This window comes from Garra rufa, chromosome 25, assembly GCF_049309525.1.
Source record: "Garra rufa chromosome 25, GarRuf1.0, whole genome shotgun sequence".
In the NCBI taxonomy this organism is placed as follows: Eukaryota; Metazoa; Chordata; class Actinopteri; order Cypriniformes; family Cyprinidae; genus Garra; species Garra rufa.
The window spans coordinates 16,376,520-16,397,597 of NC_133385.1; the positions used below are offsets into that span (position 1 = coordinate 16,376,520).

A 21,078-nucleotide genomic window follows, 5' to 3' on the forward strand; every position below is an offset into this window, starting at 1 on the left:
AAATCATTTTAATATTCTGATTTGCTGCTCAAAAAACATTATGTATGTATTTCTCCCCCTTTCTAATCAGCATATTAGAATGATTTCTGAAGGATCATGTGACACTGAAGACTGGCGTAATGATGTTAAAAATGTAGCTTTGATCACAGAAATAAATTCATTTTAAAATATAGAATTAGAAATTCAAATAGAAAACAGTTATTTTACATAGTAAAAATGTTTTAAAATGTTACTGTTTCTGCTGTACTTTAGATCAAATAAATGCAGGCTTGATGAGCAGAAGAGAATTAAAAAAACATCTGGCAGTGTATATATATATTTTAATATTTCTATTTAGCCTTGATTTATTTTGATTTTACTCTTAGCTATTTTAGTACTTTAACTTATTTCAGTTTATTTCCCAAGGCAACATTTCTAATTTTCAATGAAGTTTAAACTAATATTTATCTCTTATTATCAGCTTTATTTCAACTAACAAAAACTATTTTAATAATTTTAGTTATAAATAACAACACTGGCATCAAAATGACTTACCAATGCCAGTGTAACCATACAAAAAAACAAATAGCCATACTAAATTACAAGTTGGCACAGTTCATAGTTCATTTAAAATACCATCATTTAGGGTAGGGCTATTTAGGTATTAATTTTTTTCCTATGGAATTCAAACGGACAATTTTTGATACATTTTTTGTATCTTTTTTCCACACACCAATATAAACATCAAAGTCTTATATTCCATGCTCAAATATAATTTTCCATTCTGCATACTCAAACTGGCACATCATATTTAGAATCAATGTCGTGGAACCTTTCATGGCTTGTGAATTTTGAAAGGTCGACTTTAGAAGACTGATATCAAGCACAATAGTTACCAACAGTGTGTTTACACAATACATCATCAATTGGCCATAATGGCAGCACTGAACGTAAACATTGCCACTGAACCTGAAATAAACTCACATATTTAGCTGATTATTGCTGCTGAAAATGATCAATTATTGTCATGTTTTGGGCTGTACTAATTGGTCAGACCGGGAAAAACATTTAGAGTACTACAGACTGCCAAAAGATAACAAATCAAGGTGAAGAGCGCAAAAAAACTGTCTGAGGAACAAGACATTTGTGGTTGGCCAAACTGAACCAGGATTTTCAGGGCAAGAATCTTGACAACATTCGTATTTGCTCTTATCATTTCAGTCAGGTAGGTGAAATAATAGGCTAATATGTTAATTAATACTGCTCATACGTATCTTTACCACCTATTAACTTTAGTTTGACAAAATATTGCACCCTTTCCTGCTTACTAAGTCCTCTATATGATTTAGAAGCTTCCACACGTTTTTTCTGTGGTTTAGACAGCATAAATTAGCGGAACAACATATTCAGTAGCACATTAACCATGCAATTGACACTGTTGTTTACAACCGAGTATCTCCAATATGGCCGGACATCTGGGTAATAGACCAAAACGTAAGTGCAAACCCTCTATTTTATGGCTAAACAAAAAAAAGAAGAAAATACCCAAAATGAATAAATAATGACAGCCTATTCATCACCACTTGCAATTACATATGTGCACTGTGCAAAACAGAAGCACATTAATAGCTCCAGAGGAGTCTAACCATTAAGACCACTAAATGCTGTATTAGTGCACTGGTTTAGAATGGTAATTACTAGATGTGCACAGTGCACACTTGAGGGAATCGTTGCATTTGCATAAAATCTGTGGATGCTGTGGACAGTCACACACTCCTCTCTCTAACGCTGCATCTGTAAATCCGTTCATGTCATCCTCTCATCATCAGCTCTCAAACCGGGGCTGCTCGATCACGCAGATTGATGACTTTCCCAGCACGATCGATAGCGAGCCTACAAATGTGAACCACTGCGCAAAGAAAACCAGCAGACATGCACAAAATTATACACGAAACGCGCCTGGGTACAGGCAGCTCACTGTGTTTTGCAGGTGATGATGCACTTGGGCTTTTTATAGCTTTAAATCTCTCACCTCCAGGTGGGCACATGGGCCTCGTAGTCCCAGTATTCCCTGCTCTTCAAAGTGTTGACATCGGCATACACCCGAGATTTACTACCGGCCACCGGGCCGGGCATGGCGTGCGACGGGGCTCAGGGTGTATCAGAAATCCGATCGCCAAATCCAATCCAAAACACACAAACACAGGAGGACCACCGATCTGAGATAGACCAGCCCCGGGGAGGTCTGATGGTATCCGGTTCGGGCGTGTGATATCTAATAACAGCGGCGTAAACGATGGAGCGCGGTGGCCGCTGAGCAGCGCTCGTTCCCCGGCTTGTCAGTGGCGTTTAGAGCGCCTGGAGATCCGAGGGTGAAAATGAATGGTGGGTAGTCTGTCAAATGTGCTAATATCGCACGCAAAGCTGCGAATATGAAGTCTAGACTGTCTATTTCGGATCTGTATGTGAGAAGTTTTCTGCAAAGTTATTTGGTTTAAAAATAGACTTTGAGTCCTAGGCGGGGGGGTTTGTTTAAATCTAATTATTGTGGGTTAAACCCCCCCACCACCCCAAAGGGGCCTCAAATCCCTAGATCCAAAGCATAGAGATCCAAGAAGAAAAGCCAGGATGTGTTTCCTCTCAGTCTTCAGTCTGTAGCAGTGGATGTTGGAAAATGCAGTCAACGTAACTGAGTAGAATATAACTAACCAGTCTCTAAGCTTCAGGATATTGACTGGTTAGAGAGAGACAGAGAGGGAGGGAGAGAGAGAGGCGGTGGACTACAGATCGATGTTCTGCTCGACCCCCGTGGAAAACCTTGTCCCCGTGACGTCGCTTGCGTGAAGTCGATATGCAATAATCGCGAAACCCGTTTATAATCCCCGTGCAGCGTTCTGCTTGTGATCGGGGTTCGGGTTTTCCGGACCAATCCCCCCGTGCTGCAGCAGGAAAAACGGACTGCAACGGTTTGACCCGGAAGCGCAAGATAGCTTTATCAATTAGCATTGAACAGCCGGAAGTACAAGTTGTCATGGCCACTGGGCATGTCCGTCCGTTGCTATGCGCCCATATATGAAAGACTTCCGTTTCCATTGATGACTGAGGAACAAGCAGTGCATATAGACACAAGTACTATAAAACATAAACTATAATACATTTTGAGGAAATGTATTGCTGCGTTTTTCACAGTACCTAGTTCACTCATTCATCACAAAGAATCATCGCACACGCAGTTTTGTATGAATGGTTTACCTTAGTAAACGATGAACTTAGGGAAACACATACGCAACCAGTCGAAATGTTTTTAAAGAAGTCTCTTCTGCTCACCAAGCCTGTTTTTGTTTGATCCAGAGTACAGCAAAACAGTGAAATATATTGACTATTTAAAATAACTGTTTTCTATTCGAATATATTTTAAAATGTAATTTATTCCTGTGATCAAAGCTACATTTTCAGCGTTATTACTCCAATCCTCAGTGTCGCATGATCCTTCAGAAATCATCCTAATATACTGATTTGATGTTCAAGACACATTTTATTATTATTATCAATATTTAAAACAGTTTTTTCAGGATCTTTAGAAATAGAAAGATCCAACGATCAGCATTTATCTGAAATAAAAAGCTTTTGTAACATAAACTATGCCATTGTTTTACTTATATTATAGTATTATAGAAATTAATACTTTATTTAGCAAGGATGCTTTAAATTGATCAAAAATATTGATAAAAACATTTAAAATGTTACAAAAGATTTCCATTTCAGATAAATGCTGTTCTTCTAGTCTATGAAATTGACTTTCTATTCATCAAAGAAAGCTAAAAATTGAAATTCAACTGTTTTCAACACAATAAATGTCTTTTGATCAGCAGATCAGAATATTAGAATGATTTCTGAAGGATCATGTGACTGGAGTAATAATGTTAAAAATTAAGCTTTGAAATCACAGGAATAAATTACATTTTTAAATATATTCAAATAGAAAACAGTTATTTTAAATAGTAAAAATAATTCAAAATTTTAGTTTTTGCTGTACTTTGGATCAAATAAATGCAGGCTTGGTAAGCAGAAAGCATTAGAAATCTTACTGAATTAAAAAAAACTTTTGACTGGTGGCATGTATACCTGTATGTAAACGGCATATTTAAATCTAGCACGTAATTCTTCTCATAACATAATTGTTTACAATATTAAATATCAATTCTGATGTTATTTATTAATTTAATATTTTATTTAAAGGTCTTCCATAACGTTGTCTTGGACAAACAAAAAACGTGCTGATTTTAAATATGCTTTATTTTTTCATGGAGTACCACAATAATGAATTTATGTGTTTATTATTTTTTTAAATAAAGGATTTAACGGCGAAGCAAACGGGCAGACGAAACCATGCTATTGTTTACCTTAGCAACCATGGCAGAAACGACAGGGGACGGTCAAATCTACACGGATAAAAAACAACTTGTTAAACTTGTGGAGGACTTGAAGTAAGGCACAAAAGCTATATTTTTCAAAATCCTGCTGTCATATTTGCCTAAAGATAACCTGTAATGTTAAATTATTCGTTTTAATACTATTATGTAGTTGGCTGATAACGAGCCGGCAGCGTTTTAACTGAACCCTGTCTCTAAACGATTCATTTCGTGTTCTGTCATCAAACATTTTATGTTATATAAGGTAATTATTTTTACATTTGAAGAACTAATTTCTCTCAATTTCAATTTAAGACGCTACAATGCAGCGCAACAAGCAGAAATCGACATGTTTGAACGATATATTAGTCGACAGGACCCACAGACTCAATCGGAGAGTTTTGAAACAGCATCACAGGTGGAAATGGCAACGGTACGTGTTTTATACACGACGTGTTACATACGTTTTGAATATTTTATCTTTGTATTTAATGTTAAACAATTGAATTCAGTCATGACATAATGCTCAGTACGTCGTGACGTCTTTGTTGTTTCTTTCCACTCAAATTTTGAGCTAAAATATTGCCTTTATGTGTAAATCTTGTAATATAAAACGTTTTACGTTGTTGTGTGTGCTTTAAATAATTTAATATGTGACCCTGGACCACAAAACCAGTCATAAGGGTCGACTTTTTTATTAAAATATGTATCGTTTAAAAGCTGAATAAATAAGCTTCACATTGATATATGGTTTGTTAGGATAGAATCTTTGATCGAGATAAAACTATTTGAAAATCTAAAGGGTGCAAAAATATTAAAATATTAAGAAAATCACCTTTAAGGTTGTCCAAATGAAGTCCAAATGAAGTCCTCAAAAATTAAGTTTTTATATATTTACAGTAGGAAATTTACAAAATAGCTTCATGGAACGTGATCTTTACTTAATATCTTAATGATTTTTGGCATAAAAGAAAAATAGATAATTATGACCCAAACAATGTATTGTGGGCTATTGATACAAGTATACCCATGCCACTTAGGACTGGTTTTGTGGTCCAGGGTCACATATGTTTTTATAAATTTCCATGACATTCATTGTCAATCTTTTGATACCAGAGTCCAGGAAGGAGAACCAAAGTACGCTCTCCAGAGAGACAACAGCTCCTGACACTGGAACAGAAATGTGATATTGCCAAAAGCATGCATAAACAGATGACTGAGGATTTGAAGAGAGCAAAAAAACATTCAGAAAAAGAGCTGGACAATTACAAGGTCATTAGTCAAGAGAGAGAGAAACTCATTAGGCTATTACAAATTCATATCATACGCTTGTATAATTGATTCTACCCTCTTTAGGCAACTCTGGAAGAAGCTGATATTCACTTGGCGGAGGTTAAAAAAGAATATTGCCAGTTTGATCGTGACATTGGTAAAGCGCTGCGGGACAAAAAGTGTATGACGATGAGTGCTGAGAAGGTCATCAGATACATTGAGAATAAAGTAAAGGCCAAGGTAAAAGAAAACTTCATATTGCAGGTTTACACTGACAAGATTATCACAATAAAGTGCTCACATTTTTCCAGGAGAACCTGGTTGAGAAGTTGCATCAGAAGAATGCAGGACTCCTCGCGTACAAGAAAAAACTACAAATCCAATTAAAACAACAAGAGGAGATGGGTGAAGGGCTGACAGCTTTGGACTTTGAGCAGCTCAAGTTTGGGAACATGAAATGTAGGAAGCGACTGGATGAGCAAAACCTCAAACATATGGAACTCAAACTGCTTGCAGGGAAGACCTTGCATGTTTTGAACTCTGAGAAGGTGAGATGCTCCATCAACCATAATGTGGTCCACAAGCCTGATAGCTGAAGATATCAACTATGTGTTGAGCTACACACCACAGTATTAGGATAGGTCTTGTAATGCTATAGAGGGTTTGCACTTCCATCATGATTTGGTCAGTTACCCGGATGTGCGGCCATACTGGCTATACTCGGATGTAAACAACAGCATGGATTGCAGGGTTAATGTACTACTGAATATGTTGTTCTGCTAATTTATGCTGTCTGAACCATGGAAAAAACGTGTGGAAGCTGCTAAATCATATAGAGAAGGACTTAATAAGCAGGAAGGGCGCAATATTTTGACAAACTATAGTTAATAGGTGGTAAAGATACATACGAGCAGTATTGATTAAGATATTAGCCTAATATTTCACTTTTCCTTACTGGAAATTATAAGAACAAACATGTTGTCAAGATTCTTGCCCTGGAAATCCTGGTTGAGTTTGGCCAACCACAAACGGATTTTGTTTCACAGTTTTTGCACTCTTCTCTTTGGTTTGTTACAACTTTTGGCAGTCTGTAGTATTTCAAATGTTTTTCCTGGTCTGACCGATTAATACAGCTCAAAACATGACAACAATTGATCATTTTCAATGGCAATAATCAGCAAAATATGCAAGTTTCGTTCGGTTCAATGGCATTGTTTACATTCAGTGCTGCCAATATGGCCGACTGATGGCGCGTCATGAAAACACTCTATAGGGAACTGTTGGCCTTGATCTGTAGGTGTAGGTGTATAGAGAATTTTTTCAATATTTCTATCTTGCAGGAGAAGCTTCAGACCTTGACGCACGAGTCAGATGTGCTAAGCAGTGACATTGCTTTACGGACAAAGTTACTGGTTAAGATTGAGGAGGAGACTAAGCAAGCAGAGAAGGTCAGGATAATGTAATTCCTTATATGCACTACAGAAGCCAATATTATGGTAGTAAATAACTAAATATTTACAATTTAAAAATTCTGGTAATCTGTCAACCATTATTAAAAAAAACAACTACTAGAAGGCATTTGTACTAGATGGAGTGGTACTCCACTGGCCAAAAGCCATAATATGAATTTTCTTTTTCCTGACAGGAACGAAACAAAGCAGAGGTTTTGAACAGGAAGTTGAGGGGCCAGTTGGCCGATTTTCAGGTACCACATGTCCTACAATACATCAAAGTTAAAGAGTCTCACATCCAGCTCCAGAAGAGTGTTAGAGAATGGGAACGCAAGGTGGAGATTGCAGAGGTGAGGATTCTTCAAACGTTTTTTTTTTTTATGGGTTTCAAGCACATAGCGCTGAAACCCTATTGTAATTGTTAGAATGGTCATGGTCATGTAAAACTGATCGTGCAGACCAAACCGTAAGTCGTAGAGAAGCTGTGGGGCAGCTGTGGCCTAATGGTTAGAGAGTCGGACTTGTAACCCAAAGGTTGCAGGTTCGAGTCTCAGGTCCAGCAGGGATTGTAGGTGGGGGGTAGGTGGTGTACAGCACTCTCTCCACCCTCAATACCACGCCGCAGCAATGGCTGCCCACTGCTCTGGGTGTGTGTTCACGGTGTGTGTGTGTTCACTACTGTGTGTGTGCACTTGGATGGGTTAAAGTATGGGTCACCATACTTGGCCTCACTTCACCTCCTTTCCTTTCCTTTGAAACTTGGAGGGATGGTGTTACTCACACTGCCGACAAAGTGACCAAAGCTTATGTCGTTGAAATCCTTAGCTCACACTGGACACCTGAGATTTGATTGTGAACCTGCTGAGATTTTTAGGTTCCAATTGGAACCAAACCTGTGCAGAACAAATCTCTGGAGAGTGAATATCAATAATTATTTTTTAAAAAGTTGAACTTTCGACTCACTGTTTGAACGTTTGAAAGGGTCAAGGCCACTTTAGTAAAATGCCTATAACTCCTGAACGGAATGAGATATCTCCGCCAAACTCAGAACACTTTTGTAAGAGCTCAATCTAAAGTCACAGAGGAAAAAAATCACTACGCTTGACCACATGGCGGTGCTATAAGAAGAAAAAATATATAAAACGGCTATAACTGCGCAACCATTTGTCGTATCAACATGAAAATCAGTGTACATGGTCTTGGACTGAAGTGCCATAAGTGTCTACAAGGACATTTGCATGTCTCAAAAAACATGGCCACCATTGGCCATTAGGCAAAACCTAAAAAAACACTGCAGTACAGTTCTCTGGACTCTCTAGGCCAATAATTATCAAAAAGAAATGTTGAAACGTACCCTTTGGGAAGCTATAGCGGGGTTGTTTACAAAAGGGGCCTGTCCAAATCCTATAAAGCTTAAAGGAAAACTCAAAACTTCACGAAACCTGCTGAGCACATGCGACAGGTGATTCTAAACAAGCATGTAGAGTTTTAGGGGGATCGGACCACAGCTGGTGCTATAACATCTCATAAAAGTTAAAAAACATCATATTCTATGGTAGGGTGACCAAACGTGCCACTTCTCTGGGACACGTTCAGCATAGGATTTCTAAGTTGCCTAAAATAACCATGTGTTGGTTGTTTGCACTGCACCAATCGATCATTGTAAGACAGCAAAGTACCACAAGAGTGTTTCGAAAGCATGAACCCATCTGCTCTGCTCTCTATAGCTCTTGTGGTACTTTGATGTTATACATACAATCGATCAGTGCACTGCAAACAACCAACACCTGGTTATTTTAGGCAATTTAGAAGTCCTGTGCTGAACGTGTCCCAGAGAAGTGGCACGTCTGGTCACCAAATTCTATGGCAGGTTACTTGGATTTGATAAAAATGCTTTTTTAATCATTGATTTAGGTGGGTACAGCCTTGCTAAATAATATGCAATGTCTTTTCCCGAATGCTTAAATGCCCTAAGCGCTTGAACCCCGGTAATCGCTGCTTGCAGCTATATTTTTATTTATTTATTCAAGAATAAATTATTTTATTGTGGTTTTTAATTACCTTTTTATTCCAGATGTCATTAAAAACCTACATGAAATCTTGGGACAAGCTTCGGATCGCTGCTGGAGCCAGACCAATTCCTGGACGACTTGCAGCCATAGATGCTGGATTGTATGGGTTCTGAGCAAAACTACTGTCGTAAATAACCTCAGTCCCCTAGATGATGTCAAAAATGCCTATACATTTCTCATCTTCTGCCGAATTTTAGTGTAATCTACAAACGCATCAATATAAACAATAAAAACAACCCTCAACAATGCATTAATGAAAAAGTTTATTAGTGCTGTGTATATTAAATGCTACATACAGATATTTCAGCATGAATGTCACATCAACCGCCACATGAAGTTTTCTTACTAGCTCATTCACAATCTACAATTTGAAAAAAAGCTAAGGAGAAGTATGTGTGCTTGGAAGCGCAGATACTTGGAACAGATTACGGGAACTAACACAGCAGGCATGCACGGGGTGGAGAGGTCTCAAAACCGTAGAGGAAGGCCATCGATCTTAACGTTCCCCTGTGGTCCTGACACGTCTGCCAAGAATATAGATATTTATATAGAGATTTTAAACAATATTAATAAAAAAAATTAATATACAAACGTGAAAACATAAAAAAACAACAGTTTTCAAATCCAGCCCCTGCTTAAGGCCAAAGTGTCACGATCACATCTAACCTCTAACTGCAAGAGGGAGATGATCCTAAAGGGCCAATGATCAACATATAATACTGCATAAGCAACAGAGCTGAGAATGTCATTTTGCCCCAGAATGATGGGAAATTGTGATATGGGTGGGAGGGAAAAAAGCAGGCAAATCAAGACTTGGACAGCTTGTTCTATTCAAATTTAGCTTTGTAGACCAATAAAAAAAGTGGTAGCTTCTTCTAATATTAAAAAAGGAGAGTATGCGATTCAAAAATTAAAGAATGCTCTTGTATGAGTACCAATTACTCTCTAAATCAAATATGTATATACTACGATTGTAGTAAGAGTCAGTTTAAAGATGAGTTTGATGAGTATCAACATACATTCACTAACAAAAACATCAGAATGACGTGCGTTTAAGTCAAGGCCTTAGAGGCCCAAAACAAACACTTTCCCTCCTGGATTCTGGGGGAAACCGAAAACTATTTTGAAAGTCTTTGATCTTACGTTTTGTATAAAAGAATAACAAAAAAAATGACTCGCCGTCATGTTGCGAAAGGCAAATGACTGCAGGCAAGACATGGTGTTGGCAGATTCGAGATCAAACACATGTATAAATCTATACAGTAGAGCAAGAATGACACTTAGGGTACTGTACAAGTACGTGAGTCCTGTATGGGGGGGCGGGTGGTCGGGCAAGGGGCCAAAACCTTTATAAAAAACAGACTCAACTTTCACACAACCTTGAACACACCAATTACAATCCAAACTACATCTACAAAGAGGCTGAAATCAATTGTAAAAAGGCAAATCGGAAACGAAACGTAAAGAATGTATGAATCAGAACTTCACATGAAAAGCTACTTATAAAATTGTGGTGCAGTTTAAGAAAGACAACGCAATATCTAATGACAGGACTGGTAAACAAGTTGCATACATACTAACTATGTACATACAGTAATACAGGAAGCCTTTTCAGGTTTTTTAGGCAATTTTCAGGACAGCTGTACTGACTCTCGTGGTAATATGAACTGTTTGTATACAAGATTTCTATATAGATTCTATATATTTACGTATAATCTCAGTGAAATGTAGAGACCGTCTGAGGTCATTATATTTCTGCTGGTTAACGATCTGTCCCGTTAAGGTGTGGTACAGTACGACGATGGTTTTTGGTACATACTGTTAGTTGCCACAACAAGGGGAACGTCAACATTGACATATACAGACAGTTTCAACAGTTCATAACAGCACAACTTTGTCCCCCTTTTTGTTTTGTCGTTAGCTGTGGGGCGAACTAAATGCGCACAGTAGGCTGCCGGAGGTGCTCCAAATGTGTCTACATTGGAGCAAGGCTAGTGATCGAGTAGAGTTATTACGTAGAGGCACACAGTAAGCAGTTTCAACCGTATTAGGTACTACCAAAAAATGTATGGCTGACCAAATTGTCTTGTGCTCTAGAGATCTGATGGGGGCACTGCGAGCCACATCGGGGCAAGGGGCCACGATGCAGGGCAAATGCCACCCTACTGGACTAGGGTCACAGTGCTATCTGGGAAAGAGTTCAGAGATTGGTTTCCCTCCTCCCAGTATTCAAATATAAGCCAACAATCGATAACCCAATTAAAGTATGCCTCTTGGTGTCAAAAAGGGAATAACTACTTGTTGAGCATGTTACAAAATGAGGTATTATGAGGTTACTGGGCCTTGTAAGAATTAATTTGACTGGGGTAGTTGCTAATACCTTTGCAAATGGTAATCGGGGGCACAAGTTACTGAATGAGAGAGGACACCGGGTACCCCCCGCCTTCAGCCGTGTGCTGGACAGTATGCTCCTGAAGGGCTCCTAGATCAGCAAACCGCTCTCCACACCATACACATTTAAACTGGGCATCTCTGGCATGCACACTTTGATGCTTGGCCAGGTGTTCCCGCTGCTTGAAGCCCTTGTCGCAACTGGCGCACTTGTAGGGCTTCTCTCCGGTGTGGACGCGTCTGTGCCGCTGCATCTCTGAGGAGTACTTGAAGCGCTTCTCGCAGTCGGGACATTTCAAGGGCTTCTCCCGGGACGGGTCACATCGGTGTTGCACGAACTCTGAGGAGGACAGGAAGCGGCGGTCACACAGCGAGCATTTGAGAGGCTTCTCGGTGCAGTGGGAATTCTGATGGCGCTGTAGCGTGGTGGCCTTTTTGTAGGCCTTGCCGCACACGTCACATTTGTAGGGCTTGTCTGGATTTGTGGGTGTCGAGGAGGACTCACCACATTTGTGACGGAGCAGCTCCCCGGACTGGCTAAAGCCCTTCCCACAGGAGGCGCACTTGAAAAGGTTGTCCATGCCGTGAACGTGCTGGTGGTACAACAAGTGGGACGGCTGCAGGAAGCCCTTGTCGCACAGGTTGCATTTGAAGGGGCGGTCGGCGGAGGGTTTGTGCGTGCGCCGGTGGCGCACTAGGGCGTATTGTTGTTTAAAGCTCATCTGGCAGTCTTCACAGTGGAATGGCCGCTCCTCCGAGTGGGTGCGTTCGTGCTGTCTCAAGTCGGACGGACGCTTGAAGCCCTTCCCGCACGTGGCGCAGCGAAACGGCCGAGCACCTTGCGGCTGACACTGGTGGTGGAGGAGCTCGGAAGACTCTTTGAAGTGCAACTCGCAAAGGTTGCACTTGAACAGGTGCTCACCCGAGTGGGCGTACATGTGACGGACTAGGTGGGATCGGTGCTTGAAGCTTTTCTCGCACACCGCACACTTGAACGGCCGTTCGGAGCTGTGGGTACGCTGGTGGTGGGCTAGATGAGAAGACTGGCTGAAGCTTTTATCGCATGTTTCACACTTAAAGGGCTTCTCGCCCGTGTGGACACGTTCATGACGGGTTAGCTCAGATAAGTGGCGGAAGCCCTTGGAGCACACCGAACACTTGTAGGGCCTGTCAGGTTGCGAAGGCTCAAATGTAGGCTGGCCTGATGTCCCGACAGCAGCGCTGCCACTGGACGAAGCTTCGTCGTTGGATGGTTGCCCCGGAGTGGCCGTAGACGAAGTTGGCGTGGCATTTCCAGAACCAGGCCGATAAGTTTTTTCACATATAGAGCACTTCATGGGGTTGCCGCTGTTATGGGCATTGTGATGCTGCGCTAGCGAAGTTAGTAAGGAGAAGCCCATCTTGCACACTCCGCACACAAAGGGTTTCTGCTCCACCTGGACGCACTGGTGCTCCAACAAGTCTGTGGCTTGGTGGAAGATTTTCAGACACTGCGTGCACTGAAACGAACGGTCTTGGCTCACCATGCACTGGTGCTCATGTGGATTTGCCAGATGGGAGATGTCATGGCCACATGCACCACACTTGTGTCCCTCGCTCCCTACATGCAAAGAAGGCTGCTGTGCTTGTGCCGGATGCTGCTGCTGCTGGTTGTGCTGCTGACCGTGATGTTGCTGCTGCTGTTGTTGTTGTTGCTGCTGCTGCTGGGATTGTTGCTGCAATGCCGTGTCCGGCTGGAGGACGATGCCGTAGACGGTGCAACCCAGTGTGTCCGCACCTGGTGGGATGGTGTGCACCACTGGAGGCGGGGCAACAGCATGCTGCTGCCACGCCTCCGTCATGCGGGCTCGGGTGTACGGATTCAGCTTTGAGCCGTAGTGGAACCTCTTTCCAGACGAATTCAGGGGGATGGGATTGTTGGACTGTCCACGGTGGGAAAGGTGGGGAGGCAGAGAGGAACTTATTTTGACAGCTCGTGAGAATGACAAATGAAGAAGAAATTTTCAGGAACACTTTGGGGCTTGATATAAACAGCGAACAGACATGAATGTGAGCATCAGCCAAAAGTGCAAAGGAGCTTGACCTTCTTCATCACCTCGGTACAGCCCTGTAAGAGAAAAACAAGAAAACTTGATTAAAAAGAGTGCAATAAGACACTCCACACATTTTAGGGGCTTTCACACTGCAGGGCTCTAAAACAAGAAGGGTTTTGCACCAAATAAACCTTTTCATAGTTCATAGAACTATTAGCGAAAGTTCACGCTTTTTGGCGTAGACCAAACCGCAGGAACTAGCGTATTTAGTTCTAGGAAACCCGTTTGGAGATTTAATCAATTTTCATGCTCTTTTAATTGCGTAAATTGTGCATTTACATTCCATCTCTGTTATCAAGAAACCCACGACACACAACAAAAACAGCACCGATCCCCATGTCCTCCATTCACCGGTTGTTGACGTTTGTAAATGCTATGAATAAAGACGTCAGTGACGGCTGCTTCAGAGTTCCTGCTGCTGTTCTTAGAACTACATGGTGCGAAAGTGCCTATAAAACAGTTTTGAGCTTTGATGGAACCATCAGTTGCCTCATACATTTGTTGATCTTGTACATGCCATTTTAAGCCTTGCAAATTTAAACTTCATATTAAAATTAATATTGCATATTTAAATGTTACCAAGGGAATGTCATCTAACTGGCTGACAAAGGGCGCTTTTAGGGAAGGTTCTGTCATTAATTACTCACCCTCATGTAAGGCCTTTGTTCATCTTCGGAACACAAATTAAGATTTTTTTGATGAAATACAAGAGCTCTCTGACCCTGCATAGACAGTAATGCAACTACCGCGTTCAAGGCCTAGAAAGGTAGTAAGGACATTGTTAATGTTAGTCCATGTGACATCAGTGGTTCAACCGCAATGTTATAAAGCTATGAGAATACTTTAAAATTATGGTTGAACCACTGATGTCACATGGACTATTATATCTATTTTCTGGGGCTTGAATGTGGTAGTTCCTGTCTATGCAGGGTCTGAAAGCTCTCGGATTTCATCAAAAATATATTAATTCATGTTCCGAAGATGAGCGAAGATGTTACGGGTTTGGAACGACATGAGCGCGAGTAATTAATGACAGAATTGTATTTTTGTGTGTACTATCTTTTTAAGGCTGCTCTGTACTGCTCTGGACACAATGGTGCATAAAAATCAAGCTAAATTTTACCTGCTCTGACCCACCTCATCCCCTAGTATCAAAGTGTACAGTTGCAATTGCTGTGTTTATGCCACCTGAGTAGCATTTTATTAGTATAAGACGCCTGAATGCCAGTTTAGAAGCATGTCTTTGTTTATAGAAAACATAGCTGAAATTAAAATGTGTTTGGCTAGTAAAAAAAAAAAAAAAAAAATGGTCCAAATGGGACAGAATATAATATCCGTATTGTTCAACAATAAGAGTCCTGACACTGACAGTGGCTTGCATCACTAAAATTGACCAAAGACATCATATTCAGAGGAAGCTGGCTATTTGTGATCCTAGACCACAAAACCAGTCTTAAGTAGCACAGGTATATTTATAGCAATAACCAAAAATACATTGTATGAGTCAAAATGATCAATTTTTCTTTTATGACAAAAATCATTAGGATATTATGTAAAGCCAATAAATATATCAAAACATAGTTTTTGACTAGAAATACACATTGCTAAGAACAAAACATTTTTGCACCCTCAGATTTTCTGTCAAATATTGTCCTATGTGTAAATCTCAATTTGAGAAAATTGACCCGTATGACATTTAAGGCAACATGAGTTTACAGACTGCTGGTGATGCTGGTGATGAAAAAACAGCAGTGCTCATGCAATCCACTACATGATATAACTGGTTACAGCAGGAACACCTACTACATCAGCAAAGCGACTTGATGACCTTGGCAATTTAACCACTGTTAATGTGAACGGCCTTAATCTTTACTGCAACAGCTGGCTTTGAATCTTGGCTGGATGGTCTATAAGAAGATCTACATCATTTCCACCAATGCACATTTCAAATAATCATATCATACTAACTTTGTTTTGAATATTAAGTGCACATTTATATTCTACCTGAGTACCTGATAAACTAACAATAAGTGAAGACAGTATCATATGCACCAAATGAAATCTGATCACAGACCACTTCATACTAGTGATAGCACAGGTAGGAGCATCTGTCTGGTACACCTCAGGTTTCATTTTGGATAGTGAGATAGACTGGCTTGCTTTGGGGTATCACAGCAAATACATATGTGACCCTGGACCACAAAACCAGTCTTAAGTCGCTGGGGTATATTTGTAGCAATAGCCAAAAATACATTGCATGGGTCAAAATTTTTGATTTTTCTTTTATGCCAAAAATCATTAAGGAACTAAGTAAAGTTCATGTTCCATGAAGATTTTTTGTAAAATTCCTACTGTAAATATATCAAAATGTAATTTCTGATTTGTAATATGCATTGTTAAGAACCTAATTTGGAGAACTTTAAAGGTGATTTTCTCAGTCTTTTTGATTTTTTTGCATCCTCAGATTTCTGATTTCAAATAGACGTATCTCAGTTAAATATTGTCCTATCATAATAAACTATACATCAATAGAAAGCTTATTTATTGAGCTTTCATATGATGTATAAATCTTAGTTTTGTCAAATTTAACCTTATGACTGGTTTTGTGACCCTGGTCCACAAAACCAGGTCTTAAGTAGCATGGGTATATTTGTAGCAATAGCCAAAAATACATTGTATGGGTCAAAATTAAAATATAAATATTAATAAGTAAATATGTTCCAAGAAGACATTTTGTAAATTTCCTACCATAAATATATCAAAACTTAATTTTTGATTAGTAATATGCATTGCTAAGAATTTCATTTGGAGGCGATTTTCCCAGTGTTTTTTTTTTTTTTGTACCCTCAGATTCCAGATTTTCTAATAGTTGTATCTCGACCAAATATAACAAACCATACACCAATGGAAAGCTTATTTATTCAGCTTTCAGATTAAGTGTAAATCTCAATTTCAAAAAATTGACCCTTATGACTGGCTTTGCGGTCCAGGGTCACATATGATACCCAAAATGCTGTCCAGGTAGGACGCTCACTTAGGTTTTGAGACACAGTCCTATTGTCTCCATCACATTAATCGCATGTGTACAAAAGGGTAACGTTACACCTGTCCCAAAGCATGCATGTTTATGAACATGTAATAACAGATATGGAAGATGTGTAACGAATGACGCTCGATCACCGCGTATTTGTTTACACACGATTCGCGCACACATATTCGCGTTTTTTATCGCGGTGCATAAAAGCCGGTGACAAAATTGTAACGTTAGCCAACACTGTTTTTTTATGTCCAACACAGAACCCAACAGATTATAAAACCGGCGGGTTTTCAAGACACCTGGAAGGAAACACACACAGCTTTGCAAAATGGCTAACGAATGTTTGCAAGCAGGCTAACAGGCTAACTGTGGCTTTGCAACACACAAACATCCTGCTATGTTTTTGTTCAGGTATGCATATTACCTTTTTCAAAAGCGGGTTCCACGTATGTTTATTCTCGGAAATATAAGTTGGATCCAAAAAACAGCTTGTGGTGTTTCTGAAGGCCGTAAATCCTCCCACCGATCCGCGATCTCGGCTAGGCCGCACCCCCTGGCCAGTGCCTACAAAAACACATGAAAACCCTGCCAACTCTCCGGATCTCTCTTGGGTTGGTCGGCAAAACCCCGATAACAGTCTTTTCCGCGTTTGGAGCGCATTTAGGGCATCCGACTGACGAGGAAAGCCCCACACATAATGTGTTTTATTTCGGGCTGGGATCAGTGACCACCGAAACCCCCGACAGCCGCACGGGAACCTGAATAACACATAATTGGCATCCTCACAAAACATACCGGAACTTCATTAATTTTATTCAAAAACGCCATTTAGATATACATATTCATACTAAAAACGTCATTATTACGCATTACAGATGTGTATTGTTGTTTTAGGCTATAGGGGCAAATTGTTATTTTATTATAACGCTTTTTTGTTTAGTTATTATTGTAGCACACAACTGGATAATAGTTTATATGAAGCTTTAATAAGAAAATAAACGTCAACATTTTGTTTGTGTGAACACTGTTTGTTATTGTTTATGCTAGATGCATATTGGTTTAAGTTATGTTGACCAGCTGTAATGTTTTATAAGGGCAGAATGCTAAATAGCCGGAACCATTTGAATTCATCTTTGCTGTAGTGGGACGCTGTGAGGAAGCACCGTTTGTTTTCTTGTAATGGGAGGTCCGAATCTTTTGCAGAATCGGTTCATTCGATCAGTGAATTTTTAAAGAAGCGGTTCAAAACGGCTCTCAGCGTATAGTACCTAGCCATGCTTTGAATAAAGCCGTGTTTATGAATATAAACATTTGTGGTCCAGGGTCACATATATTTATAAAACCAACACTGTTTCGTTTTTTGTGTTGTTAATATAAAACTGTAATACAATCAACTCGTTCAAAACCGCTTGGGCGCTTCGTTTAGAATAGAATTGTGAATGAATCATTCTGACCGGTTCGACTGATTCATAGTAAAAGATCCGACTCATAAGAATGATTCGTCGACGAATCCTCGGTTTGTTGTAGCGGGGCGCTGTGAAGAAAAAACACCTTTTGTTTTCAACGGAAGCACTTTGCGCGTCACAACCAGAGTGTGATCACGCATCTGGGATGGTGTTTTTCTAAAAATAAAAAATAAAAATAAATTTAATAGTCTGGTGCACTTTTTTTAAAACGATTTTTCCTTTAGCATGATTGTCAATTATAGTAGCAGTTCTGACGAGGAAACGGAAAACGCTTCAAAAGACGATTCTTCACCTGTAAGGAAAAGAGGAAAACTTGACACTCAAACCAGGTTTGGTGCGTTTGATCTTCTTTTTTTAGCTTCTGGTTTAGCTTTATTTTGCTGTGTATTTCCAATGCTCCAAGTTCCCTTTTCCCCCTCAATAGCACCAGTGAACCTTTGGACCATGGATCTGTTAAAAGGAAAGCTGGCAAATCAGCCCACTCTACATCTCACCTGCCTCTTCCTGAAAGTGTGAAAGAGATGTTCAGAGAGTTAGACGAACAGTGGACTGATAAAAGTGAAGACCATGGAGGGCGACTGCGATCCTTCCAGCATGAGCGTGGCAATTGGGCTACATACCTGTTCTGTCCTTGTAAGCATTTTCCTCAGTGTGTTATTAAGGTGGACACTGTGCTTTTTCTCTGAATGACCTATAACTCTTTTTCAGATGATCCTGAGGAGGCTTTTCTGGATCTACTCAGTGAGATGATGGCGGTTGCGGCCGCTCACGGCATTCCTCTGGCTCTGTCAGAAGAATTTCACCTCAGTCTTTCGAAAACGGTGGTTCTGCGGCATCACTGGATCCAACCATTCATTCAGTCCATTCGGACCGGTTTGACACAGTTCCACAAGTCAGTGCTATCTAATCAAAACCACAGGGGTTTCCACACTGTATTTACTCTGGGTTAACGTCACTCTAAACCTCAGGAGGAGGACAGCTCCAAACTAGTAACATAAAAGCATTGGTTTTTACTTGGTGTTGTATGAAACATGAATCAAGATAACCCAGAATTGCATTTAACTATGATTTAAAATGACCCAGGGTTAACCTGTTTCCTCAGGTTTTTCTGCTTGGCTGATAAACTGAGGGTGTATTCTAATGCTGAAAAGTCTAGGTATGTCATTACTCTAACTCATCAAAGGTTAGTTCACCCAAAAATGAAAATCCTGTATGTACTCGCCCTCATGTTGTTCCAAACCCGTAAGACCTTCATTTGTCTTTGGAACACAAATTAAGATATTTTTGATGAAACCTGAGAGCTTTCTGACCCTGCATGCAACAGAACTACCACATTCAAGGTCTACAAAAGTAGTAAGGACATCAATAAAGTAGTCCGTGTGTAGTCAGTGGTTCAATCTTTGCGCACAAAAAGTATTCTCTTAGCTTCATAAAATTACAATTGAACCACTGATGTCACATGGACTATTTTAACAATGTCCCTACTACCTTTCTCGGCCTTTAACATGGTATGACCCTTGCTCGTATTTTATCAAAAAATAATTTGTCTTAATTTGTGTTCCGAAGACGAACGATGGTCTTACGGGTTTGGAACAACATAAGGGTGAGAAATTAATGACAGAATTTTTATTTTTGGTTGAACTATCGCTTTAATGGCTCAACTAGGATGTGTATTTATTTCTTCATCTCAAATAACGGGCAAGTTGTTTATGCAGGACCTTTCTTGGTATGGAAATCTCCACTGGACAAACTCCGTTGCTTGAGCTTATCAAAATAGTGGATGAAACCATGAAGGAATTCAACCTTAGCACCTTTTATAAGGTAAAACCTGGCATTGATATTGGTAGTGATTCAAATACGATCAATATAGATATTTAACAATCTTTTTTGTCTATCGTAGGATCCTTCATTCCACATAAGCCTTGCTTGGTGTGTGGGCGACTATACGGAAAAACTAAATGAGACATGTTTATCAGAATTGCAGGTAGGAACCCAAACAAACTAAACAAGGATGAGTATTGATTAAAGGCAAAGGTTGTAAAGTTGGGCTGTTTTTTTTGGTGTTGACATCTGAACTTTAATAACCTTTTTTTCTCTCCACAGAGTCTGGTTGATGCTCATGAAGACGGGCCATTTTACATAAAGCTCAACTGCACAGAGCTTCGCTGCAAATCGGGAAATAAAGTCTTTCTTTTTCCCCTCCAGTGATTTTAAAACACTGTTTAGAATGTGAATGTTCAGGTCTGTTAAACATTTCCTGATAATTTACTCACCACCATGTCAGAACATCCAAGATGTTCATGTCTTTCTTTCTTCAGTTGAAAAGAAATTAGTTTTTTTTTTTTTGAGGAAAACAATGCAGGTTTTTTCTCCATATAGTGGACTTCAATGGGGATCAATGGGTTAAAGGTCCAAATTGCAGCTTCAAAGGACTCTACACGATCCCAGCCGAGGAATAAGGGTCTTGTCTAGTGAAACGATTGAGCATTTTTAAAAAAAAAAAATACATATATATATATATATATATATATATATATATAGAAATTTATATACTTTTTTAACCCCAAACACTCGTCTTGCACTACCTCAATTTCACGCATTACGTAATCACGTTGGAAATGTCACGTGTGACATAGGCGAATCCACCGACCCATTGTTTACAAAGTGAACGCATAAAGAAAGTCACTTTTTACAAAAAAAAAGTTAAAACAGTTTTGGATGATTTTGAAGTTGGAGGAGAAAATGGAGATGAAGATAAAAAATATGGAGTTTTCACCTTTCCCTACAGTTTTGAACCAAGGTACATGAACGTGTGAACTTTCCAACATGATTACGTAATGTGTGTTATAGATGTGCATCGCAGAGTTTGTACAAGACAAGCATTTGTGGTTAAAGTATATGTAGA

The 21,078-nt window shown here is 39.7% G+C and overlaps 4 protein-coding genes across 6 annotated transcripts in view; 2 read left to right on the top strand and 2 right to left on the bottom strand.

Annotated features, from left to right (window-relative positions):
- Positions 1–2,939, bottom strand: part of csnk2a2b (casein kinase 2, alpha prime polypeptide b) — a 14,015-nt gene extending 11,076 nt beyond the window's left edge. For both annotated transcript variants that reach the window (XM_073831370.1, XM_073831369.1), the window contains exon 1: positions 2,012–2,939. In XM_073831370.1, coding sequence (XP_073687471.1) covers positions 2,012–2,115 — 104 coding nt within the window. In that variant the 5' untranslated portion in view covers positions 2,116–2,939. The remainder of the gene's footprint in view (positions 1–2,011) is intronic.
- On the top strand, positions 2,237–9,436 carry cfap263 (cilia and flagella associated protein 263). The gene is made up of 9 exons (XM_073831368.1): positions 2,237–2,364; positions 4,335–4,466; positions 4,707–4,824; positions 5,508–5,663; positions 5,748–5,903; positions 5,975–6,211; positions 7,004–7,111; positions 7,309–7,464; positions 9,189–9,436. Exons 2-9 carry the CDS (start codon positions 4,369–4,371, stop codon positions 9,297–9,299), a joined length of 1,140 nt encoding a protein of 379 aa, XP_073687469.1. The 5' UTR covers positions 2,237–2,364; positions 4,335–4,368; the 3' UTR covers positions 9,300–9,436.
- Positions 9,437–17,475, bottom strand: znf319b (zinc finger protein 319b). Its single transcript, XM_073831367.1, has 2 exons — positions 17,132–17,475; positions 9,437–13,684 (listed from the first exon to the last, which is right to left on the bottom strand). Exon 2 carries the CDS (start codon positions 13,416–13,418, stop codon positions 11,595–11,597), a length of 1,824 nt encoding a protein of 607 aa, XP_073687468.1. The 5' UTR covers positions 13,419–13,684; positions 17,132–17,475; the 3' UTR covers positions 9,437–11,594.
- Positions 17,476–18,241: 766 nt separating this feature from the next.
- On the top strand, positions 18,242–20,652 carry usb1 (U6 snRNA biogenesis 1). Of its 2 annotated transcripts, none has more exons than XM_073832170.1 (7): positions 18,242–18,502; positions 18,598–18,806; positions 18,882–19,065; positions 19,276–19,329; positions 19,889–19,994; positions 20,074–20,157; positions 20,277–20,652. In XM_073832170.1, the coding sequence occupies exons 1-7, from the start codon at positions 18,399–18,401 to the stop codon at positions 20,379–20,381; spliced, it is 846 nt and encodes a 281-aa protein (XP_073688271.1). In that variant the 5' UTR covers positions 18,242–18,398; the 3' UTR covers positions 20,382–20,652. The 2 variants fall into 2 exon arrangements, with proteins under 2 accessions (XP_073688271.1, XP_073688272.1); XM_073832171.1 differs by having other exon boundaries at positions 18,245–18,507.
- The last annotated feature ends 426 nt before the right edge of the window (positions 20,653–21,078 follow it).